This window comes from Copadichromis virginalis, linkage group LG9 (genome assembly GCF_057382275.1).
Source record: "Copadichromis virginalis isolate Kocher_CV1m ecotype Utaka linkage group LG9, C_Virginalis_male_GT1.1, whole genome shotgun sequence".
Classification (NCBI taxonomy): domain Eukaryota; kingdom Metazoa; phylum Chordata; class Actinopteri; order Cichliformes; family Cichlidae; genus Copadichromis; species Copadichromis virginalis.
Genome location: NC_140626.1, coordinates 17,466,751 through 17,493,184, shown reverse-complemented (window position 1 = coordinate 17,493,184; position 26,434 = coordinate 17,466,751). Strand labels below are relative to the sequence as shown.

The 26,434-nt window shown below is 40.6% G+C and overlaps 2 protein-coding genes across 3 annotated transcripts in view; both read left to right on the top strand.

Moving 5' to 3' along the window:
• Positions 1-26,434, top strand: part of LOC146701676 (A-type potassium channel modulatory protein DPP6-like) — a 262,406-nt gene that overhangs the window by 40,301 nt on the left and 195,671 nt on the right. The gene's annotated exons all lie outside the window — the stretch shown is intronic.
• LOC146701677 (uncharacterized) lies at positions 23,673-26,284 on the top strand. Its single transcript, XM_085469200.1, has 3 exons — positions 23,673-24,783; positions 24,870-24,987; positions 25,119-26,284. The coding sequence occupies exons 1-3, from the start codon at positions 24,682-24,684 to the stop codon at positions 25,277-25,279; spliced, it is 381 nt and encodes a 126-aa protein (XP_085325326.1). The 5' UTR covers positions 23,673-24,681; the 3' UTR covers positions 25,280-26,284.

The window sequence follows — 26,434 nt, the reverse complement described above, 5'->3', positions numbered from 1 at the left end:
TATCGCGGCTGATTTCCTAAATGCTACAAGGTATAAAGCTGGTATAACGGTGGAAGTCAGTGAGTGAATCTAATCAGCATCATCAGCTTAGATTAAAATTAGAGTCTGCTCCTGATGAAACCTAACACTGACTATAGCTTCTCTGCACCAAACATAGTGCAGTGTTGCAAACTAACCACTTTAACACTACTGAATAGATCTGAATAATGAATTCCTTATATTTCCAGTTTATCAAATGTCACTGAGCAGTCCTTATCTTTAATCGTAATCTCTCTTCTTCCTCCCCTGTCCTCTCTTTCCTACATCTTTCCCATTTTCTGGGTGAAGTTATTTCTCATTCTTTTCTCCCCCTGGAAGACACAGCAGCTGTATCTTTCAGCTAGCTGACACATGTTTGGTGATCACAACTGCATACAAACAATTGTGATATTTGAGCTGATACAAAGTTGCATTTAAATTGAACTGCAACTTAAAAAACATGAAACCCCCCGTGTGCGTTTCTCTTCTAGTAAGATGCTGAAGTACCATGTTGTTAGCTCGGTGATGGATACACCAATAGGATTGTCTTTTATGTGTTACTGTTTCCTACATTTAGGGTCAAATTGGGTCCATGTCCGGAAGGCGTGCAGTGATGCAATGATGTGAAATTAATTCCCCCAAATATCTACAAGCTAAACTAACGGGCCCGTTATAAAAATGTAGAGTAAAATGAGGAAAATATAATAATAATTATAATAATATTTGTGTGGAAATGTAAGAAGTAAAAGTTAAAAGTTGTTATATAATTAAATAGTAAAATACAGACCTGAAAATTTTATTTAAAGGTATTTAAGTAATGTTCTTTGTTACTTCCCCCCTCTGCCTAGCTGTCTATTTGTCCAAGTAGCTAATTATTTCATTGTTTTTGTTTTTTTGTTTTTTGTTTTTCATTTATAGGGATATTGCAACTATAGATTATTGCACATGTAAACAGCTTTGGACTATAGTGGCATAAACAAATATTTTTTTGGGAACTTTTGTTTTGTTTTTTTGTTTTTTTTTTAATAACAGTCCAGCTCATACATGTCTCAGGTCTGTGATACTTTGCATTTACGCCTCCAAAATTCTGTTTGACTGTGTTGAGCTTCTTCATGTACTTCAAAAAATACCAGCTAATAAATGAAACTGCTGGATTGATCAGTGAGGATTCACGGATTGGTAGTGCCATGAAAACAAGGAAATCTCAATACCCATTGCATATTTTCCACTGAGCTACTACACAATTACATTTTTCAGCTCTCTGGGTTGTACCGGAAAACCTGGATTCTTTCAGCTGCCCGCTTATTCATGAGGGGTCACCACAGCAGATGGAACTGCATGTTTGATTTGGCAGAGTTTTACACCAGATGCCCTTCCTGATGCAGCCCTTGCAGGGTTTGTGCCTCCTCCTGGTCTCAAACAAGGAATCGTTCTTATGTTTTGGCAAATGCATGAACTACTACACTTTGGAGGCACCTGGGTTTAACTGAAAACTAACAGCCTGTAATGTCTGCACTAGAGTTGCAGTCTGGACTTCAGGAAGTTTTGTTGCAACTTTTATGTACCTGATTTTTAAATAAATAGACATGCAATACCTTCCAATGTGTCATGATTAGGTGGAAGATTTTGATATATAAAGTTGTTTTGTTTTTTTTTGAAAAATCAATATTTAAATCGATACAAAACTCCAAACCTATGTAGAAATGCAAGATACATTCCTTTAGTTAATTGATTTTTTTCTTTTCTTTCTTTTTTATTTTCAACTTTGTTGAACTGTAAATGCATATTTTTTCGAATTCAATATCACTTTATTATCATATTGACACAATTCAGCAATGTATTACTGAATTATTGTCAAGAAACCCTTTAAAAACTTCCAAATCAATATCTATAAAAGCTCCAGCAAAGCCTGACTCTTGGAGAACATCTGACATTTAAAGATAAGCTTATTCCATCAGACAATGGCAATAAGCTCAATGTACAAACTGTGCCCGTTATTGAAGATCAGCCTAATTTGCTTCCCGTTATGTTTTCCCAGAGCACAGACTGAAAGCAGCTGTTTACTTGTACCTCAAACTGCCTGTTTGGCGTATTCCAGCTGCTCGTGCGCCTTCAGGCTGATGGGTGCATTTTGATTGAGGGGCCAGTGCGCATGATTTGCTGCTCCACTACACAGTTAATGCCTTTTCAATCCGAACTTTATTGCCGGAGGATAACTTGTAGGTGTTATGTCAATAGCTCACTTCACTTGCTTTCATGCCCGGTTGTTTCAAACCACATGAAGAAGAATTGAAATCACAGCGTTGTTTGACCACCTCCGCATGTATGCTGCTTTATTGATTGCTGTGCAATGCCTGCTGCACCCTGCACCGTGATTTTCCAGACATCTGGTATCTGTGCACCTGTTACCCAGTGTCATGTAGTGAGTGAGTCAGCATTTCTATCCCAACTCCGAGGCTTTTAAAAATATCAAGCAGGATTTGGGGAGAAAAAAGGTGTTAGATATTATAGTATGGTGAGGCTGTCTTTAACTGTAATTAATGACTGATTTAATTATCAAATAATTATTATGATTGTTACGATTAATTAACCGTTGTGTAATCTGTAAATTGTCCATCACCAGCTTGTAAATCCCACCAGTGATGAGTGTAAATTACTCATTGTGCCTAATCTACAGTGGGAAGGCCGATTTATAATGTCATAAAACATCTAATCATAAATACATTCAACAACGTAAAAGCAAAATCCCATCATAAATTGCTGTCAGAAAGCAAACTTGCAAAATGAAAGTCATTTTATGCTGTATGTGCATGCTTGTGGACATATTTATGTACTTGATTGGGGTCAGAAACGCAACAGTCTGGGAGTGAGGGACTTGATTTATAGTGACCTTTACGCAGGCCGCAGTTTGTCAGCGGTGGCGGTGCACAACAGCAGCATTTCATTAAGCATACTGGAATCCGTCATGCTGAGTGTTTTCCCCCTCGGCTACATTTGTTTGTCAAGCAATCAAGCGAAGCTGGCAGATGGCTGGAGTTATCATCTTTTCCAGCATAGCAGATGAAATCCTATGACAAGGGTAGTTAGTTTTATTTTGTCTCTTGTGAAGTCTTCTTGCCTTCAGTGTTTTTGTTTTCTCTTATTTAGTGGTGTCTTCATCGTTTCGAGCTGCTCTTTGGAGAGAAAAGTTAAATAAGCTGAAAAATAATGGTAATTTGACTTTGATGGAAGTCAAAATTACCAATACCAGTGATCAGCCCTAAAAATTCTATCTTGAAAAATTCACTTTCGTGCCTATAATAATGGATTGCATTTATATAGCGCTTTTCAAGGCACCCAAAGCACTTTACAATTCCACTATTCATTCACACACTGGTGGAGGCAGCTACAGTTGTAGCCACAGCTGCCCTGGGGCAGACTGACAGAAGCGAGGTTGCCATATTGCGCCATTGGCCCCTCTGGCCAACACCAGTAGGTGAAGTGTCTTGCCCAAGGACACAACAACCGAGACTGTCTGAGCCAGGGCTTGAACCGGCAACCTTCTGGTTACAAGACGAACTGCCAACTCTTGAGCCACGATCACCCCTAACCAGTTTTGCAACAAAAAACAGCCATCTTTCTTGTGACCAATTCTGCTCAGCAAACAGTGGCTTTGCTACTGCAGTGTTCCGTAACAGTATTCAACGAAAAATGTATTTGGTTTGAAACTGTTTAGTTGTCAGACGAAAATTACTAGTGAAGACTTCATTTTACCACTGTCTACCATGCCGCCAACGTAGATGCATCTGCCTATTCTACAGCGTTTTATCTGCATTGGCATTTATTTGAGTCAGTTAGGCTTAAGTACTAGGCCTCGGGCCTAGAGAGTAGTAAGTGATGGACTGGCAACCATCAGTTGCTAGGAAAAATGTGTATTCCTCAACCAGTTGGTAAGTTGGTAAGGTGATATTGGTTACAAAGAGGTATATGGTGCTGCAATGAAACCTTGCATGCTTTGATCACTAGCAAATTCCCCTATTCACCCCTAGTTGGGATGATATTTGGAACATGCCAACATGTCTGAACACACTCACAATCTACTTGCTAAGCTGTAGTGAAAGTATAAAAGTTGTGATGTAAACTGGGAATAGAGCATATGCCTTTAAAATGAAAGTTGTGAGTGTTTGCAGACAAGTTGCCAACCACTACAACCTGCTGCTAACCAAAGCAATCACAAGGAGTTTCTTGGTGCTTGACCTTCTTGGCAGCTGTTTTCACCACGCTCTTCCAGTGATCATCCACCACGTGGTCATATTCTTCCCTAGCGACCTGTGGTTGCCTCTGGGCCTGTGTGACTGAGGCCCTACAGAAAACATAAAACTCACAGATTATTTAACTTATTAGTCTGTTATTTTTTTTTGACTTGTTTCAAAACTCAAAGTGTAAATATATTTGTTTTTGCCAGATCAGCTACCTCTTGCCATTATATTCATTGTCAAGCTAACTAGATTTCAGCTGTGTTAGATTCACGATAGAGCTTGAGCTTCTCACACACTGAGTCTACACAGGAATTTTAGCATGACCAGCATGTTAGCAGAGCTGTAGGAGCTTCAGTCCTCCATCTGTGTCTACACAGGAGGCATTCTGGCAGAGCAGTATTTGAAGGCCATTCAGGTTCTGCTAACTCTCTGAGCTCAACTCAGAATCACTGCAGGCTGCTAAGTGTTACTACAGGACATTTCATGGTGGGATCGCACTGGCCACAATGCCCCTCAACTTAAAGCTATGTGAAGCTACAAGCAGTTAGCTAAGCTCACTCTAAAGACTTGTACTATAAATCTTGCTCCTAGCACCTCTAAGATGTGATATCTCACATAAGAGTGGGTGAGTTTCCCATTTGACACTGTGTCTACACAGGAGCTGTTGCATGAGCAGTGTGTTAGTAGAGCTGCAGGAGCTCCTGTCCTCCATCTGTGTCTACACAGGTGATGTTCAGATATAAAGTGACGCTGTGTGTTGGTCATTCATGTTTTGGCAGTCCTCGGAGCTTGACACACAATTATTGTAGCTACTTATGCAACTAGGAGTTGACACTCAAAGCTATATTTAAAATGGGCTTGATTTGATTCTAACAAGACAACTGTGACACTGCAATATTGACAAAATAGCACTTACAGTACTTAAACATTCCTTTTATTGCGTTTACTGGTTCTATTGCTGTTTTCAGGATCACATTTTGCCATGATGACACACACTCACAAGGTGAAAACAATACCATCTACGCTTTAGATCGCATTCATGAGCTTATAGTGCAAGCCGCTATGTGGCCAGTAGACAGCAGCGCTGATTAAAATAGAATTGAGATGGAGGACTGAAAAATACAACTGAAACACTTTCTATGTAAGCTGTAACACAGTTAATTTCTCAAAATGTTGAACTCAACCTTTTAAGCTGTGGATTTGGGGAAAAAAAGTATCATAGTCTGTTTGCTCAATTGAGTTCACAAAGGTGGATCAATAGCTTCTTGTGATATCTTTAGTCCATAATGTAGCTTGTGTGAACTCTTCTTTAGGAAACTGAACACAGAAATCTTTTCAATGCAGCTTCTGATTATTTTCTCAGATATTAGGTTTTAAAGAGTTACAAAATGACCGTGATGTTCTGAAGTCTGAGGCATTGCCTTTAAATTTTGTTTTTTTGTCTGATGAGCTGTCCAAAACCCCCAAACTATTACAGGGAGTGCAGAATTATTAGGCAAATGAGTATTTTGTCCACATCATCCTCTTCATGCATGTTGTCCTACTCCAAGCTGTATAGGCTCGAAAGCCTACTACCAATTAAGCATAATTATTAGGCAACTTCCTTTCCTTTGGCAAGATGGGTCAAAAGAAGGACTTGACAGGCTCAGAAAAGTCAAAAATAGTGAGATATCTTGCAGAGGGATGCAGCAGTCTCAAAACTGCAAAGCTTCTGATGCGTGATCATCGAACAATCAAGCGTTTCATTCAAAATAGTCAACAGGGTGGCAAGAAGCGTGTGGAAAAACCAAGGTGTAAAATAACTGCCCATGAACTGAGAAAAGTCAAGCGTGCAGCTGCCAAGATGCCACTTGCCACCAGTTTGGCCATATTTCAGAGCTGCAACATCACTGGAGTGCCCAAAAGCACAAGGTGTGCAATACTCAGAGACATGGCCAAGGTAAGAAAGGCTGAAAGACGACCACCACTGAACAAGACACACAAGCTGAAACGTCAAGACTGGGCCAAGAAATATCTCAAGATTGGTTTTTCTAAGGTTTTATGGACTGATGAAATGAGAGTGAGTCTTGATGGGCCAGATGGATGGGCCCGTGGCTGGATTGGTAAAGGGCAGAGAGCTCCAGTCCGACTCAGACGCCAGCAAGGTGGAGGTGGAGTACTGGTTTGGGCTGGTATCATCAAAGATGAGCTTGTGGGGCCTTTTCGGGTTGAGGATGGAGTCAAGCTCAACTCCCAGTCCTACTGCCAGTTTCTGGAAGACACCTTCTTCAAGCAGTGGTACAGGAAGAAGTCTGCATCCTTCAAGAAAAACATGATTTTCATGCAGGACAATGCTCCATCACACGCGTCCAAGTACTCCACAGCGTGGCTGGCAAGAAAGGGTATAAAAGAAGAAAAACTAATGACATGGCCTCCTTGTTCACCTGATCTGAACCCCATTGAGAACCTGTGGTCCATCATCAAATGTGAGATTTACAAGGAGAGAAAACAGTACACCTCTCTGAACAGTGTCTGGGAGGCTGTGGTTGCTGCTGCACGCAATGTTGATGGTGAACAGATCAAAACACTGACAGAATCCATGGATGGCAGGCTTTTGAGTGTCCTTGCAAAGAAAGGTGGCTATATTGGTCGCTGATTTGTTTTTGTTTTGTTTTTGAATGTCAGAAATGTATATTTGTGAATGTGGAGATGTTATATTGGTTTCACTGGTAAAAATAAATAATTGAAATGGGTATATATTTGTTTTTTGTTAAGTTGCCTAATAATTATGCACAGTAATAGTCACCTGCACACACAGATATCCCCTTAAAATAGCTAAAACTAAAAACAAACTAAAAACTACTTCCAAAAACATTCAGCTTTGATATTAATGAGTTTTTTGGGTTCATTGAGAACATGGTTGTTGTTCAATAATAAAATTATTCCTCAAAAATACAACTTGCCTAATAATTCTGCACTCCCTGTAGGTGTACTAGAAGGGCACCAAGAGAGTGTATCCTAGGCCAAAGCCTTATTTTACAGCTTTCATCATCATCACCATCATTATTATCATTCATATCCTTCCATTCATTCTTTTTTGCTTATCCTTGTCAAGGTCACAGGAGGGCTGGAACTTATCCCAGCTACCATAGGGTGAGAGGTAGGGTACGCCCTGGTTAGGTCACCAGCCTAAAGTAGGGTTAACACATTATAGGATGGAATAATATGCCAAAGAAAATCAATCAGCAAATCATCATCTGATAAACTGTACTATTAGCAGGGAACATTTAAATAATTAAATTAATTAATTAATTAACTCCAGCTCGCACTGGAACGGTTCGCAGCCGAGTGTGAAGCAGCGGGAATGAGGATCAGCACCTCCAAATCTGAGGCCATGGTTCTCAGCCGGAAAAGGGTGGAGTGCCCACTCCGGGTTGGGGATGAGTTCCTGCCCCAAGTGGAGGAGTTCAAGTATCTCGGGGTCTTGTTCGCGAGTGATGGGAGAAGGGAGCCGGAGATCGACAGACGGATTGGGGCTGCAGCTGCAGTAATTCAGACGCTGCACCAGTCCGTCGTGGTGAAGAGGGAGCTGAGTGTAAAAGCGAAGCTCTCAATTTACCGGTCGATCTACGTCCCTACCCTCACCTATGGCCACGAGCTGTGGGTAGTGACCGAAAGAACGAGATTGCGGATACAAGCGGCAGAAATGAGCTTCCTCCGAAGGGTGGCTGGCCTCTCCCTTAGAGATAGGGTGAGAAGTTCGGCCATTCGGGAGGGGCTCAGAGTAGAGCCGCTGCTGCTCCAAATCGAAAGGAGCCAGCTGAGGTGGTTCGGCCATAAAACAAGGATGCCCCCTGGGCGCCTCCTGGGTGAGGTGTTCCAGGCATGTCCCACCGGGAGGAGGCCCCGGGGCAGACCCAGGACACGCTGGAGAGATTATATCTCTCGGCTGGCCTTTGAACGCCTTGGTGTTCCCCCGGATAAGCTGGAGGAGGTGGCTGGGGAGAGGGAGGTCTGGGCCTCTTTGCTTAGGCTGCTGCCCCCGCGACCCAGCCCCGGATAAAGATGGATGGATGGATGGATAAATAAATTATCAGTATCAGTTATTAACAGTCGCCAGCAATTGCAATAGAAGGTATGGGTCCTGGAGGAATCTCTGTAACTAAGACAGACTGCACTGAAATAGTGCTTAATTTCCACATTTGTGTTTTGTGTGAACATTTATTCACCAATAAAAGGCAGCAATACATCCCAAGTGATTCATCTTGTTTTGAATAGCAGCTAATAATAAATCCATTTTTGAATTGGCGTGTCAGTTTGTTTCGGGTGCTTAAACGCCCTGCCAATGGTAAGATGACAGGGCAAACAATGAACAGTGGTATTATTTTGGCTTGAAAAATACAGAGAATCGAAAACATTGAAGATCTATTCAACATCTTACTGCCAATAAAAATCCATATTGGTAGAAACCCATTTGAATTGTTGGCCCTTTTCTCTTATTCACACCAATGATTTAATTGGATTTCTTAAATCCGCTGCAGTGGCATCACACTGTGGGCTGTCTTGTTTTTACTGCCTCATGCATGGAAATGTCCCACATAAAATCCTTGAGATATTCACAAGCGTTTTGTGCAGTATGTGTCGTCTCTGTCTGTTGCACCCTCTCCTGGCCTTGAGCAATCAATCATCACTTAGCCAGACTGCACCATGCCGAGTGCCTCAGCGAAATAATGAGCATACAGTAGGTGAATATTTCATAGAGCCCGCCCTATCCATCCCTACATTATTTGCATCTTGAGATTGAGGACCCGTGCTATTTAAAGTGTGATTGCAGTGATGTTCTTCTTTTATGAGGAGATGCCATAATTGGGCTCGCTCAAGTAGCCGTGTTGATTTCTTTCTTCTCTGTTTTTATGAGTAGCTATTCATCATAATGAAATCGAAATAATCCTCGTCTCTTTAGTGAACACCCATAAAGTAAGTGAGGGACACATACTCCTTTCATGAAGTACATTGAGGAGGTGAATCCAGGTCATTATCCCATACTGATTTATATAATACTTTGTCTCAAAGGAGAAGATGGTGATGTAAAGATCATAAAGATTACAGAAATATATTAATAAACTCTACTCTTCTATGTACACTTTATACAACCACTGTCCGCAGACTTGTATTGGCAGACACTCGTTTCCAGTCAGTTTTTCTAGTGGTATTAAAAGAAATAACCTCTCAATGCATTTGCACAATTCCATCTCCTTCTTTGATACCTGACAAGGCCACCACTGATGGGTAGATCTCCCAAGGTGAAAGAAATCCAAGTAGTTGTCCTAATTAGATGAGTGACACCATGTGTCAAGATTCTTTTTTTTTTTTTTTGTGATTGTGCAGCATTTACAGTATTGGTAATGGTAACAAGAAACTTTACTTTTTCTTAATAGAAACTCGGGAGGCTGAGCTTGTAGGTGTTTTTAGCTCATTTTTAATATCAGCATATGAACTCAAAATGGCAATGTTGATATTGCAGGAGCAATGTTAACCTCCTTAACCTCACCACCTGCACTCATGTATATATCATGTATATATCTATCTATCTACTTAACACTTTTAATTCTTATTCTCATTTTTATTTTCATGTCTATTTAAGCTTAATTTATAACAGTATTTATAACAGTATGTTTGCACTGAAGCATCGCAGCAATTTCCTAATGTTGTAAACCCGCTCAACATTTGGCAATAAAACCCTTTCTGATTTCTTATGCCTCAGACACAAAGGGCTTTAAGACCAGTTGGCAACCCCCTGACGATCTCTGATTGTGAGGGGATAAATGTGTACTCCCGACCACTTGAACTGTTTATTCAAGTGGTTGCTGGAGCTTTTTGGGTGTCACCAAGTAAAAATTGTTGCAAAGAGGCTTCTGCTCTATAAATCTTATTGTGATTTTGGTCACTAGCAGATTGCAGTTGTTAGACATAATTTGCATGGGAGTCATGCCTGTATGCTGCTGCAGCCAGCACATTTTAAAAGGTGCAACTTTTGCTTTAAAGGTGAATTGCCTCCTCTATTTTTGGTTTGCATCACACTTTTCTCAGTTTGACTACAACTCGCTAGTTATTTGTGACTGTTTGCAGACAAGTTTGCAAGGTGTGTTCCATTGACAATGACTTGTCCATTGTCCATGGACCAAAATAAACCAACAAATTAATTTACCAATACAGCATTTACAATGCAGTGAAGATGTATTTGCTTCACCAAAGTGTCCATGAGGTCATAAAAACATGAGGTCATAAAAACAAAAGCAAATCATCATACGAACAGTCAAACATGATGGTGGATGTGTAATGGTCTTTGGCTGCTTTGCTGCTTCAGAACCTAGACATTGCTATAATCGATTTTTCATAAAATCAATAATTTTTCATGGCACTGTATAGGCACATTCAAAGATGTTGGCAGAGATTTCAAAATAAAACACACGATTTTAAAAAGCAAAAAGGAAAAGCTTTGTCAGGTTTAAAAGTGTTGTTTTCCCCGACTTTTCCCCACAGGTTTGTTCTTTAGAGTTGCATTACAAAATAACCTTGAAAAAGAATAAAAGTAAAGAACAATGAGCGTGATGGATTACCCATCTAAGACAAGCAGGTGCTTTCAAGTTAATTTTCATAAAGTGTAGTGAAATTAATATAAACACCCCTCGAGAAAGAAAATTAATCTAAAAGTATGTGGTAAACTTCAGAAAGTGGACACCAATACTGTGTATGAAAGAGGTAAACCAACCAAATTCTGAAAAAGGGAAGGTTTTTAGTAGCTGTTTTACACTTTAAGGCTGATGTAGTGATCCCCCCCCCTTTGTTTTTAAAGAGGTAGTATTCTCATGGGATCCGGAAGAGCAGAGGTATCATTCTAAAAGCACAGTGCTGTAACTACAGGCTAATTTGGCAGTCTGCTGTATGGTGCCAGAAGCAGACCTGTATGTATATATTGCACGTCATAATGCCTGCTGTTTCTCTTACTATGATTATTCCAGCCAATGAGAAGAAGGGCTTTTATGGATATGAATACGAAGATGAGTCTTTTGGTTTGTCTCATGAAGGCCTGTTTCCTTTCTCTCACAGAGCGACTTTATCTTTGTGCTTGGCGTTAATCATGATTTCCCTCAGTAACACTCGTTAAGGCTCTGACATGATAAGCTGGTTTCCACCACTTACTCATGGCATTGAGTGTAATTGCATTTCACGGGCAGACTGGATGCACAGAATGAGTAAGTGGACGACCCGACAGCTCAATTTATCTGAAATCACTGTCTCCCTGCATCACTACAGTGTTTTCCTGCTATCTTCTATGTGTGGGTATATAATGCATGTGTTTTCTATATTTATGTCAAAGGTAAGGTTGGTAAACAAGATATAAACAGTGTATTTTTTTTAGTGTGTGAAACAAGGTAATAAACATGAAGAGGATTAAGGTTAATGGCAGAGACAGTGCAAGTAAGGCTGGCTGACAGATCGAGGGGCAGATGGAGAGGGAAAGAAAAAGTACAATGCCAAGTTTTTGACTTTCAAATTGGACCACACAGCCGAGAATGATGAGGGAGTTTGGAGACCTATTAAAAACTAAGCTCTGCAAAAATGAGAAAAAAACAAAAAAATCTGCCAAGATTTGCCACATTCCATCAAACTGGGCACAAGAGCGTCGTTCTCACTCAGACTGACTGGGATCAAGTAAAAGGCAGCAGAATTAGCCAAGATAGGAGTATTGAAGTCATATGCAAAGCAAAGTTGAAAAATCATTCTGTCATGAATTTGCACATTGGACTCTTTCAGCTGGTTGGTGTTTGGGATATTAATTTGACATTAACCTTCAAATGACATTCAATTTAGTTACTTTTACGTTTGTATTGCTGCAGCTGTGCTATGTCATTTCAGTACTGTGGTTATTCATTATTTACACTATTGATAAATCTGGCTTGTTTATGTGTTATTTGAAATGTCAGGAGTGAAACATGAAGAAAAATGCCAATGAGAACTTCAAAAAGGCCAAGTAAATCTTTAGGTGTGTTTTTGTTGTTGTTGTCATCGGATTAATATCCCCAGGCTTCTCAAATTGCAACAATATCAAGTAAAGTTGCACAACGTCCTGTTTCGGAAGCAAAACCAGAAAATGTTTGACATAATTGATCATTTCTTAATTGCTGACGAACAAAGGTAAATCGTTTACTTTTGAGCTTCAATTTGTAATGAAATTATAAAACACTCCAGCACCTCTTTTTTAAATTTGTTTGTGAGAGAATCGAATGCATCTGAAAACGTGTTAGATTCAAACACCTCTTTAAATTCACAGTAAGTTGTTCATGAGGGGCAGTTGTGTTCGTTGGTGCTTTAGAAGTCTTTTGTAGAAGCTTTATGAACAGCCTGTAGAACCATTTTCCTTCCTCCTCCATTGCCATCAGGAAAGCTGTGATTAATTTGTGCCATTTGATTCTTGGCAGTAGAAGTTGGGGAAACTGCCTGCTAGAATTCTGGGTAATGATGTACAACTCAGTCTAACAGGGTTCTTAGCTTGCCTCTCCAGCCTCAGTGTAGCAGGGAGGGCTTTGTGCACGCACGTACACGAGGAATTCAATTAGCCTTTTTTCTTCTTTCTTTTTTTCCCCGTGGTACGCTCTCAGAGTCGTGTCCATCTTGTAAGTAAGCAGCTTCTGTTACAACTGTGACATCAGACAGATGCCCGGCCTCCCTGTTCAGCACTGTTGTTGCACTCCCTGTCGTGTGGCGGAAGTGCCATAGGCGGTTTCCCGGTTAGAGTGGCTGTCTAATGAGATCATTAAAGCTAGCCAGACAGAAAATGAAAAAGCACCTGTTGTAAAGGGGAATGTTGTGTATTCCCTAAACATTAGCATAATATTACCTCACGGTGCATTGGGAGAACGCTCAAGAATGCTAGGAGAATTGCTAAATTAACTTTTGTGCAGGCATGCCTTGTGCAGCTGATATATTATTAATTATGATATGGTTGTTAGGGATTTATTTCAATTAATTGGAGGCACCCTGAATGCCTCATGGATGTAACATGCACACTCAAACTGTTTTGTTTCACAGCTCCAGAGATTTTTTTGTTTGATTTCTTCAAAGACATCATAACACGATGTCTGCGACTCAGCTGTCTGATTCATTACAAGTAAAATCTCAAACCCACAACAACAGCAAAAAGGGACCTTTAATGTGTTCAAACGGCATAAGCAAGACGAACATTTTGCATCCGATAGCCGGCAGTTACCCAAGCTGGTGAAAGCTGGAGTAATGAAACAAAGCAAGGGAGAACATGGAGTCAAGATGAGGTGAAATGCCTTCTCGACGTAGGCAGGTACATTTGTTTCAAGGTGTTATTTATTATTATACTGCTGCCAGAGTGTGTAACTGTGCAGGGTTGAGATTGAGGTTATCTAAACTGTGCACATGCAAGAGGCACAGTGAATCTGTGAAAAATAGGTTTGCATAGTTTGATGTACTGTGATTCGGGAAGATTTACAGTTGGCAGGAAAAGAAAAACATAATAAGATTTAACTAATTAAATTTGGTAATGAGGCTCAGCAATCAATACCTGTATGCAGGTGTCAAAAGCAGTTAAGTTATTACAGTTCTGCTTAAAGTCTGCAGTATGTGTGAGGTAGAGTACAGTGCTGTAGTGCCTCACACTGTATGGAAAGCTCAGTGAAGCTGACTTAATTGATTACAGTAGTATCCTGGGCTCATTTGCCAGACCCTACTGATTGGGCAGATGCTCACTGGCAGGTATCCACACCAGCAGTACAGAATGGGCCTTGCGGCACATGGTGTGTCTGTATGAGTTTGTGTAAAGATGCACCAAAGGTCTATTAAAGCGGGTGTTATAGAACAAGAATGAAGATTTACAGTGGCTAGGTTAAAGCTGGGCACACCACCAAAATGTCTGTGCTAATGTCCAGGATCTCTCATCAAACCATTTGGCTTGGGCAATATGTGCTTTACTTATGAAGAGTGGGTTATTATTTGTTTCTTGACTCACCCCATTTTGCTTTGCAGTCAAATGTATTACTTGGCCGTATTTAGAAGTTATCATCCAAAGTGAAGTCCATCCATCCATTTTCTTTACCGCGTATTCAACTTAGGGTCAAGGTGGGGGTGTATTATGTATCTGTCAGCTCATCCCAGCTGACACGGGCAAAGAAGGAAGTAGAGGGATGGTACTCCATGAACACATTGGCAGTCCATCACTATTAAGTTTTTTGTTTTTTTAGCTTTAGAAGAAAAAAAACATTATCTGTATCAAACTGTAAAAATATACTGCAAATGGCATGACATCTCAATGGGCAGTAGGTGGAACTGCATCTTTTAACGTGTCATTTTTCAGCCATAGTCATTGCTAGAAAGGTAAATTAGAGAAGTTTAACTGGCGATTGCTGCTAAAATACTAGCATTTGCTCACTTTTGGTTTTAAGCGTGATATTCATCCATCCATTACAATCCTGGTTTTGACATCCATAACAGCTCCTCTTGGAAAACTAGCACACATTGGGATGTTAGAGTACAATTGCTGAAAGTAGCTGCTTTTGTGTCCTTAAATGACACTGGGAAAGTGGTACAGCTTAGTTTACATGGAGTGTTATGAGCTAGAAAACCAAAATCTTTAAAGCTAAAAACAAATGCTCTTTGTAACAAGTTGCACATTTCACTTGATGCTTCACTATTACGAAGCTGTATAGAAGTCGCCCGTGCTACTATGATTGTAGAGTGATTTTAATCACTTTTGTTATAAATAACTTGCTGAAATGCCTCAGACTAAAAGGTGTCTGTGGTTTTTCTTTGCATCTCCGTCTGTCTTGTCTGGGCAATTGTAAACCAAAGCTGGCCTCAGCAGCCATTTTGTCATCACGTATTGATTGTAAGGGAAATACCTAGAGTCTGACATGGCCAATTTGTCATGAACAGTAGAGGCGCACACCCAATGCCACTATACAGGCCTAATTCATCACACTGTATTGACTTGCCTCAGCTTCTTCCTGGCCATCAATTATAATCTTTGGTAAAGGCATCAGCGCAGTGCTTAGAAGAATCCTTAGAAGCTATAGGAGTCGTTTGGGCTTGTAGTTATAGACTGATCTGTATTTAGAGCTTCTTCTCTCTGTTCTGATTTACAGCAATTGCACCGAGAAATGCACCACATCTAAAGTGTACCATCCTCTTCTTTTCCATCCTTTTTCTTCCTCTCTTAACCCCAAAACACACCCTCTGTTATTCCGTGTTTAGCTTGTGACACTTCCCTTTCCGTGACATCTTCCTCTTGGTGTACTTCTCTTCTACAAACCCACTGGCATTTAATTTTTCCCAGAGAACAAGGAGAAAAAAAGCTCCCCTCTAGACTGATAGATTTGGGACATAATGAGAAGGCTCTGACTCGTGGGCTGTCAGGTGAGGGTGTATCTCAGCGCCCCCTGGAGCCTCGGAAAGGTCAATGTGTCTCTTAATCAAACATCAGGCAGGCCAGCCCCACTGTCAGCTGGACGTTGGTGCTCTCTCCCTGCTGAGTTTAAAGTTCACTCCCATCTGCTCCCTTAAACTTACCCCGAGCCACAAAATGGCGGGAGTTATGCTCTCATAAAGCTGTCGTGAGGTAGATTTGATAGCCGCTTATGGTGGAGCCGGGTGATGAAGAGGCTTTATGTTCTGAAAACGAGCCTATCTCAGCTACACTGGATAGTACGTGTCGAAGTATTCATCCTCAAACAGGTTTTTCTTTTATTGACCTTCACAAGGTATGCTTTATTTCTAAGATTGTCATTGCACATTAAAGATGATTTTAATGCAACAGTGTGAAATGTGAATATGATATCTACAGCTCATCACTTTACTCTGAAACCTTGAGAGGAAATTCCTGTGATCGGTGTTTTTTCTTCATTTGGTCTTCTTCTTTTCTTCAACTCAGCACCAAACTATGTTCCTACTTTTTCAAAAAGCATTTTCAGAGTGCCGGAGATTAAAAAAATGTTACTTGTAAGAACACGATGTGCTGTCTTAAACTAAATAGCTGTAGCCTCAGAAGTGGTTTTTTTTTTGAGAATCAAACCTGAAAATCTTGTCTTGGAAATATCTCAACAACCTTGAATGAACATGTGGAACTCATTACTCATTTATTTTTTTTGACACATTCTTCTCTGGCAGAGTGAACCTCCTCAAAGAGATTTTTGAAAATGAGTCCACTCCAGTTTCTAGCCCTTCCCAGATAGAGTACTTAAAATGAAGACAAGTCGTTCATCTACAAAGCCTTGGCCAGGAGGAGTGATACATTACTATGAGGCCTAATCAAGTTTGGTGTGGCTCATTGGTCCTCTGTGGGCTGCAGCACATTCAAGCACCACTATTTTCCGAAGGCAAATTGGTCGTGGGGATGATGTCCCCCTAATGATTGTTTCTAATGTAAAGCTAATGTAGTGGTGATCAAAGCTTGCCTCTGGAATTTAAATAGTGTGCGTGTGTGTGTGTGTGTGTGTGTGTGTGTGTACGTGAGAGAGAGTGTGTGTATATGTGTGAGGTGGAAAGAAGAAGATAATTGCCTCACAAAAAGTTTACCAGAAAGTAATTAGAAGGAAAAGTTAAAAATTCACAGATGTGTAGAATATTAGCCGCGCTGATGACAATGGATATATAGCTGGAGTGAAAGACTGGTGTTTAATACTTGGGTCACTTTCATTACAAGTGAATGACTACTTCGAGCTAGCTTCAAAAGCGAGTTAAAGCCTGTAGACTCTATAGCTGATTTACCACTTCATTATAACTTTGGGCGTGTGGCTGCTTTGTCAGAAAACAAGGATGTCAATACTCAAGTCCTGATTCCAGCTCAATACCTTTAAATTATATTCATAGTGTTTGTGGATTTTTTAATACAATTTTTGAACAAATAATAACTTCCTGAGTGACTACTTGCACTGGCGTATTGTTCAAGAGGCCTCTGCTTCAGTTAAAAAATCGAATTGTAGTATTTTGTGGCCTTTTATTTGTGCTAACCAAAAATCCTACAGCATTAGCTGGCAACTTCTCACTCCACCCCTCCTCCAAATATGATCAGTTCACTCTTAAAAACTCAAAATGTCCACAGCCTAAATACTAAATTCAAGGCTTCAAAACAGAACTTTGCAAACCTGTAGGTGATATTAGTAAATTCAGGTCAGATTAATAAAGATAAATGTTTATAAATCTATAATTGTACATACTTCTGAGTAATTTCAAACTGAATTTCTGTTTACTGCGGTCCACCCGCAGTACATTTGCAGACTCATGCCACTGTTTGGGAACAATTGCATCCACCTATCATCTTCCACTTATTTGAAGTCAGATTGCAGTTGCAGCAAACTAAGCAGAGTATTCCAGCCATCCTCCACAACCACACCTCCAGGTTACGTCTACACTAATCCAGATAAATTAGAAAACAGCGTTTTTGTCTAAAAGCGCTCCGCGTCCAGACTATCCTTTTCCATTGTTTTCATCCACACTGAAAACACTGCGTTCCTGCACTGCGCATGCGTGAAACGTAAGACAGTTGACCTGCCTCATTTCCATCTGCCGTTTATTTACTTTCCGGCTCTTTGAAAAGTTGAGGGAAATGTTTCGAGTTTTACCTGCAGCTATATGTCCACAGAAGACAGTGTTTTTGGCGTAGAGGTTGGCATTTGTCTTTTTGGGAGATACATTAAAAAAAATATTAAGGAAAAATGAAACTAAACGGAACACATTAACAACTTCTCAGCAAGACACTAGTATATCCCCAGAAAGTAAAGACTAAAGATATTGCGGGTATTGAGGGTGTGCTTTTGCGTTGCTTTCTTCAATGATCTGATTTGTCCTTTTAAATAGAGATGCTACTTGAATAATTACACAGTAATGTCCCAGCCTCTTATTCCCATGAAGGTAGCTGATAAAAACACGCAAATCTTGTGTTTTTGCAGAAACACGAGATTTGTTTCAAACTTGTGAAATATTATAATGTCAGCATAACTTATATGTGTTTGTGTGTGTTTCTTTGAGTCAAAGTCAAAGTGACTAGTGCCAGGGACAGCAGCCATATTTCTCAGCTGGCACTCTGGCTGCAGTCAAACAAGTCAGTGCCAAGTTTTCTAGTCTCTCTCTCTCTCTCTCTCTCTCTCTCTCTCTCTCTCTCTCTCTCTCTCTCTCTCTCTCTCTCTCTCTCTCTCTCTCCCTGTCGTCTGTCTGTTTCATGTCCTCGTCTTGACCACATCCCCCCACATCCAAGTTCAACTTTGTAAGGAGGGCCTTTTACGCCTCGTTTCTCCCTCGATTTCTGCCCGCCTATTCCATGTTTTCCACTTTGCAAATGCTGCTTAAAGTGTCAGGACAATTTATCATGTGTAATCGTATAGCTGCAAACTGCAGTGGTCACATTTAAATGGATGTGCAACTCTCCAATATCCACTCTTTGCCCAGAAGTGTGTGGATTCCCCTGTTGTACTCGGGTTGGACTGGCCCCGATTCTAATTAGAGAAAATCTGTCCTGTAACACCCTTTTTGTTCAGTACGTCATTTTCTCCCAAAACATAAAAATAAAGCAAAATGGGGGATAACAGTAGATGTGCCCCACCCACGAAGCAGGACGCTGCTCAGAAAGAAGCCGGCATGCACAGCTGGCTCCTCATAGATAAGCAAAGGTTAAGAAGAACCCAACACTGTGGTTTGTAAATCTCAAAATCTCAATATGGCTCAAAAAATAGAGTTATTGTATTACTGTTGCTAATTGTGCAGCCAATTGTAGAAGCCCGGGCAACAACTGAGATAATGCAAGGAGCTAAGTAAACAAAATTAATTTTAAAAAAAAGGGCAACATATGCATTTACTGTAGAACTTTAATAAATCCCAATATTAATAAAAATCAATTATTTGCGGTTTGATGGACATTTGCACGCATATAAATCTTTCTTTTTTTCCTTTTCTCATTAAACGTGTACACAACCAGTCCCCATGCTGGTGTGTGAGCTGAGTTTATCCTCTGCTGTGGGAGCCCCATGCCAATCAGCTGCACTGCATTTATTGGAAAACACCTCTTTCTGCAACAGAACAACTTCCCTCAAAGTTGCTGACATTTCAGGAGACATACGATAGCAAACGCGGGGCAAAAAAAGTTTCCTTTTTCGCTTTGGAAAAAAGTTTTACTCAATAAACACAAAGTCTATGTAATATTTCAGTGTAATGAACTTATCTTTGATGAATTTTATAATTAGAATATGTAAATGGGAGTTCTCTGTCAGTGTCTGTCAGCGTTTGATGGGTTTTTATGTGCTAAATAGCTCAGCACTCAAGATTAAATTTCAAAGTTTTATTTCCCTTGATTTACTCCACGCATACTCTGCTGTCAAATGGGGCAAAAAAAGGAAAGCATCCAAACTTAGCTAAGTTGTTAATTAGAAGTCTGTTGTACATGTTTCCTGAAACTATGGACCTGCTCAACACACGGTCCTTTAAACATCTGTCATTGTAAGAAGTGAATCCTTTGCAGCTAAATCTCCACTTTAGTGTATAGTGCACTAATTGCATCCCTATTTAGACTGCAGCGTGATTGCAGAATTAGCTCTTATTTCCATGTAGATACCACTGTAACTAAGGCGCTCATTGAAATTCACAGTGTGGAAAGGCAATATTGGGACTGTGTTGCTTCATCGCTAAATTGAGCAAAATGTGTTCTCTGAAAGGATTTTTGCAGTAGAGAAAGCCACACTGTCCCCGGGGAAATATATCAACATTTCTGTGGTGCTCCTGCTAAAATGACTATGTAGCCACAGGCGTCTGTGCGCAGTCTCTCTACGGCTCTGTTGTGGAATCCACGCCGAGATAATGGCGTCTAGACAAATTTGTCACTGACATTTTGCATGTCTCTCTCAAACAGAAAGGAATACAAATGAACGATGGCCCTGTGAGGGTGGCGTTCGTTCTGTTGTGTCTAAGGTGTTCATCTTACTATGCCAGCTCTCGGTTATCATTAGGGGAAGGTTCTGTGCGCTTTCGGTTTATTGTGTGTATTTATTACTGAGATATATTGACACCTAGAATGAGGGATCATGTTAAAACTCTGAAATATTATTTCAGCGGCGTGTTTATTCAGTTATCAAAAGCTTGCGAAGGTGTATTGAGGCTTGAATGAATGCAGAAGGAGGAATCTTTTGCAAAACATTCGCCTTGTTTATGGCAGCTTACACTGTGCTTGATATTAACCATTAACAAAATACTGCAGATCTGCGCAGTGGCACGCAAACCTCCAGGGAAGGAAGATAGAAATTCAAAATCACCAGGTTTATCTGATGCATAATCCTGTGCACAAATCACAAGTGATAAGGCGGGAGCATCGGCGAGGCCCACTGCGGCGGTGCTGTGGCAGTTAATAAATGGGGGGAGACAGCAGTTACCTCTGCAAACTTTGTTAGAGCTTCACAAACAATAACAAATAAGCATATGTCTTCATGGCCTGGTACAGTCGCAAATAGCTTGTCAGAAGTGTGAACAGAGCAGTTGCCCTTTATTGCTTTCACTGGTATTATGGTGCCTTTGAGTCTCTCTCCCATTCCACAATAAACGAAGACCTGCTTGCTTACTCAGACCACGTTTACCTTGGGGGCCTGTGTGACTGAAATGCCCCTTTCATCTAGGAGGGATATGTCTGTCTCAATATCCCCATGGTGCTTAGGGCACTGTGCACACAGAGGAGGAGGAGGGCACGAAGAGATAGAGGGTACTGCTATTTCTTTGTCGACCACAGCACATCCCCGTTTGTGTACCCTCTCGCACCCATCTTCCAATCTCTGGGGAAAAGTGTGGAGAATGCAATCAGAGCAGGTGGGGGGACATCTGGATCTGTCTACAAGGCAACAAGGGGATGGTTGACTGGCAGCCCCTCCAACCCTCCTCTGTGTGCACCAACACCCCTCCCCCCTTTACTTCCACTTGTACCTGTCAGCGATGCAGTGGTTGAGATCTCCAAGGTTCGCTGGTGCTTTTCGCTCGCTGCTCACACAATATCTCTTTATCCTTCGCCCCAGTGGCCCCCTCCAAGATTGAACTCACAGAGCGGAGCCGCATTTGATATGCTACGTCAACACTTTCTGTGTTCTCAAAGGCTCAACTCTTAAGTTCTGACATTGTTTAACTTGTAGGCAATTTTCTAAAACACACTTGATGAGCGTGGAAGTCTAGCTGATAACAGCGTAAAGGACAAAAATGCAGCGGTATAGTGAGGTACTAGTGATTCTGTTTAGCCTTGCCAGTATGCATAAATGTGACCTTAGATGGGCTTTCTTTAGCATGATCATTAAGTGTTAATTGTAGCTTCAGCTGATGGTAGCACTTTCCCTGGTTTACTTGTTGCTTACTTTTGCACACAGAGTTTTCACCTGTTAAACACAAGCAGGAAATCACCAAATTAAGCAGAAGTGGGCTGGATGTGTTGTAGACACCAAAAGGAAATCAATCATTGCTCATGGTGCATGAAGTATGCGAGGAAGGAACTTGACTTGACTGCTCTTCATTTACGATGTATAGCGATTGCTGCCCGAAGAGAAGATAGCCGTGAAAGCTTCTCAGGGTTTATGATGTAAGACGATGGTTACCGGGCAAAAAAAGCTAAATGAAATTAACGCTGCAAGCGTGACACAGTGACACATCTCCAGAGAAATTTCCTCACCCTTTTTAAAATGTAGTTCAGTTGTGTCCACTTTCAGTCTTTTGAAAAGAGCAGACAATAGTTACCTTCATTGAGTAGCATTCATAAACCAACTAATAATAGAGCCAAAATTGTGATACAAACGTTCATGGTTTCATGTTGCTTTTACATCAGTGATGGTTTTAGTCATTATCATGCTATAACTGTATTTTTTAATTCCTTTTTTAAATGATTAATCTGAAACAAGCAAAAGAGCATAACTTTTTGCTTGTCCAGCAAAAGAATAAAGCCCATTAGAACATTTTTCATGTAAGGAGTAGTCACTCCAGTCTGTCTTGACACTCTTGACATTAAACCTGCTGTGGAAACTAAATTTTTGGTGGGCATAACATTGTTTTTAATCTTTTAAGTTTGGATGAAATCCATTTATGTGCTGTGCAAGCGTTCAGAAGGTGAAGCAGAGCACATGCAGGAAACCACATCAGCAGGTAGCGTCTGACATTGCTGAGGGAAATTACATTCCCCTCCTGGTCCTCCTGTCATTTACCTTGAGTCGCAGTATGACGAGCCTTTACATTATTAAACACGGTGCACATGCTCCTCCATCTGTCACCGTATTGGCCTCTCTTGCCTGCGCTACCCGATTGGCTCAGCTTGTCATCAATCATAAGCTTCTGGATTGGCCTGGCTTTGAGATCAATGGTCAGACTGAAGAGTCGTTCTGACCTTGGACTCATCGCTCCCATTCAAAACAAACTCCATGGAAGGAGCAATTCAACTTCAAAACTAACAGATGAGTATTTATGAGGGCTGCAAAGCCTTCGACCTAAAGCACTTACTCTCTACCCATCCCTGTCTCTCCTCAGTATGGCATGAAATTAACTATATGCCCGCAGAGTGGGCTTTTCTCCCTCCAATTTCACTTCTGACAAGCTGAGGCTAATGGAGGCGGTGCCTTGGATTAATGCCTCAGCATTTTGGTTAAAACACCCTCTCATCTCATCTGAGTGAGGTGTTGAGCTGTTTGTTGGTGTCAGTGAATCACTTTGCCCTTCTGCATCAGGCACAAGTCACTTTAAAAGGCAATTAGTCACGAAGAGCTTCTGTTCTGCCCAAGACAGATTGTTTTATTGCGAACAGTATGGAGGTGTATTAATCTGTTTTCACAGACGTCTCGTTAAATTAATATTTGGGCACCGCTGAGGCTTTTGTTGCTTAACAGTAGCTCAATCTGTCTCTGAGGGTTTACTTTGAGAAATCCAAGAAACGGAGAGTTCTTTAGGCTCTTCAGAGTTAGAATATTAGTGTTTATCATGGCTTTCAACAGCACTTATAATAGAAACTCTTCAGGAGTAGAAGATGCTGCTCCCTGCAATGGAACACTGATGAAAATCTGTTGGTATTCAAAATGAGTGAAATTATATCACTTCTTCTTACATTGGGCCTTGAACGCAACTTAGTTTTATGGATCTGTCCCAAACTAGTAGCATAAAATTTGTCTCAAAACCCCAGTTGTGCGTGTGATGTGATCTGTGCGTATCAGGCGATTCACATCCATTTAAGGTTTTGTAAGTGAGGGATGTTAGGTGTAGTTTTAGACATCTGTATGCATAGAAAGCTTTTTGAAAGAGAAAAGTATTCGATTTATGATGTTGAACTTAATAAATTGTGCGTAAATGATCAGTATTTTTTCAGGTTTGGATGTACTCATTTGTAAAATAGTTTTGCGTGCAGTGAAATAACTTGTATGTATTTATGTGTGGATTGAATGATGCATTTGTGAGTGCTCAATAGTTACACACAAGCTTTGTAAATCTTCATTTAAGCTTGTGGATCATAATGTGTGCATTTGTAACAGGGGCCAATCCATGACTGATAGTGTTTCACTGTGTTTGTGCGTGTGTGCTTGTGTGCGTGTGTCCGATTCAGTCATGGTGTTACTACATTAGCAGTATGTTTAAGATCTTTATCATGGTGAAAAATGAAACTTTTTCCAATCAGACACTTTCCAGATGGTTTTACATGGTGGTTAAAAATCTGGAGGTACTCCTCTGCATTAATAATTCCATTTTTTTCCTGACAGCATTCACAACACCGCTGACTGAAATACAGCTCCAGACCATAAGAGAGCTTTCGCCGTGTACTTAATCTATTACACATTACTGTACCACATTTCATAGCATTCAGTTCAATAATTCTGTGTGCAGAAGCAGTTTCACAGCCGGTCTTGAGGTGACACGGTCCTATTTACTTAAATTGCAATGAACTGCGTCTTCTCATACCACAAAGCTTAACATCTTTGTGTGAACACAAAAATCAATGAAAACATATAAGTCTAACCAATATTGCTCCATCCGAAACTTTCTGCTGAAAATAAGTCAAAGGTGAAAATGAATTATTGCTTGCAGTAAAACAAGAGTGGTCAAAAAAAATAGACTGAATCATGTCTTTCTGCCTTTAAAAACAGCGCGCACTAGTGATGGGACGTTCTGTATCGAGGCTTCGGAGCGTGTGTCGAGTAATGGAGGGGGCGTTTCCGCGAAGCGCGTATCGAGGCTTGCTTCATTTATGGGAGGAGCTGAAAATGATGACGTCCGAAGCCTCGCTGCCCGGCTGTACCACGTGACTGGTTCATGAAGTGGTTCGAACTTTGCCGCGAGATATGACAGCGATATAAACCCCTCAGACTTCAATCAAAATGTGGGTGTTTGATGGAGAGCTGCGGTTAGTGAGAGTTTGGAGACAGTTTGGAGGTTTATGAGAGTGAGGAGAGAAAGTCAGGAGAGAATGGGGCCAGCTAAGAAGAGGAGGATGTCCTCCCCTGTGTGGGAACATTTTGATCTTATTCCTCCCAACAAGGTATGTAAATTTCTACAGAAGATGTATTTTCATAATACTGATGGTGCAATACAATTTATGTTAAGCTGTCTGTACTTTTGTACAAGGTGAAGTGTTTGCTATGTGCCAGGGAGCTGGGATATAACAACAACACCTCATCCATGCTTAGGCACTACAGAGCTTTGCATGAGAATAAGGGGGACACCGATTGTGGAGCAAGACCAGGTGAGCCATCAAATGCAATGATAATATAGCATGCTGTAATGTTACTAAATGATATAACAATATTATACAACTGTTATAAGTTACGTGTGTGATATTTATATTTGTGCTTTATCTTTATTGTCTTTCCTCAGGAGAACAATCTCAAATAGATGAAGACCTGGTCAGCATGGTGATTGAGGACTCACAGCTATTTAGCATTGTGGAGGACAAAGGATTTAAAAGATTTGTTAAATCATTAAATCCCAGCTATGTTCTCCCCACTAAAAAGGCCATAAAAGCAGTGAAAATTTAGTTTTTACAGAATAAAATGTGAACAGGCAGGACTGAGGCTCAAAGCCTCAGTGTGTAGCTGTCCATACCTCAACGTTACAAAAGCACAACTACTGTCCACACCCCAACCACACCTCACCTCACAGTAAATGATCATTTCCATTTCAAGCATTTCCAAATAATCATTTTCCATACTGCCACTATAAATATACACAGTATACTGCCATCACTACAATATACATGTTTTACACACTCCTTTTGTTGTTGACATTTACAGGCTGTGTGCAAAATGCCACACTCTTCAAATTCATGCCAGCTATTATTTTTTACGTCCAGTAGGTGTCCTGCTAGAGCAAATGAAGCTTCATGAAGCTTCGCATTGGGGTGAACCAATTGGATGAAAAGCTTCAGTGCTTCATGGGGCTTCATCTGCCCATCACTAGCGCGCACAGAGAGCTTTGTGTGTTGAAAGAGGCCATTGCTCTCCAGGCGTGATTGATTGAGGTGCGCCATGACACTTGAGCGCTTTTTTTTCAACTCAGCACAGCGTGAAATGTAGGTTGAGCTTCAGCATATTGTGATGTTACTTTGTGTTTGGGGACTCTGTTGTTTTCTGAAGTGTCAGTCATTGTCCTCCACGTATTAAATATGAAAAATTTCCTTGAGCGTTCCCACATCAGCTCCTCTTTAGTGTGTACTTTACTGACTCTGTTCTCCTCTAAACCGCTTTTGTAGTAATTGAGATGAGCCACGGGAGACAAGAAACTTGGAGCCAAGTCAAAACTTTCATCTTTTATTCACAAGCCACCGCATGAATGCCATTTCAGTCTTCTTCATCTTCTCAAATCCTCCCTGAAGATTCTTCTTCTTCTTTTTTACTCCGTGGTATCCCGACACATGGACCTGGCATTATATTCTGATAGTCCTATTATTAACAATTCCAATAAAATATAACAGCAGCGAATCATTCAGACATCGGTTTTATTATGAGCAATGGGGCAATTTGGCATGTGGGTGTTTAAAGAAGTCCCATCACTTATCTAAATAGCACAGAGTCATATGCAGAATGTCAAGTTATTAACTATGGCTGTAATACAAATTCAATTCAGAGGCCAGATTAAATTAGGAAAATGCTGCTTGCTAATCAAAAAAATGGAAAGCTATTTTGAAATGGATT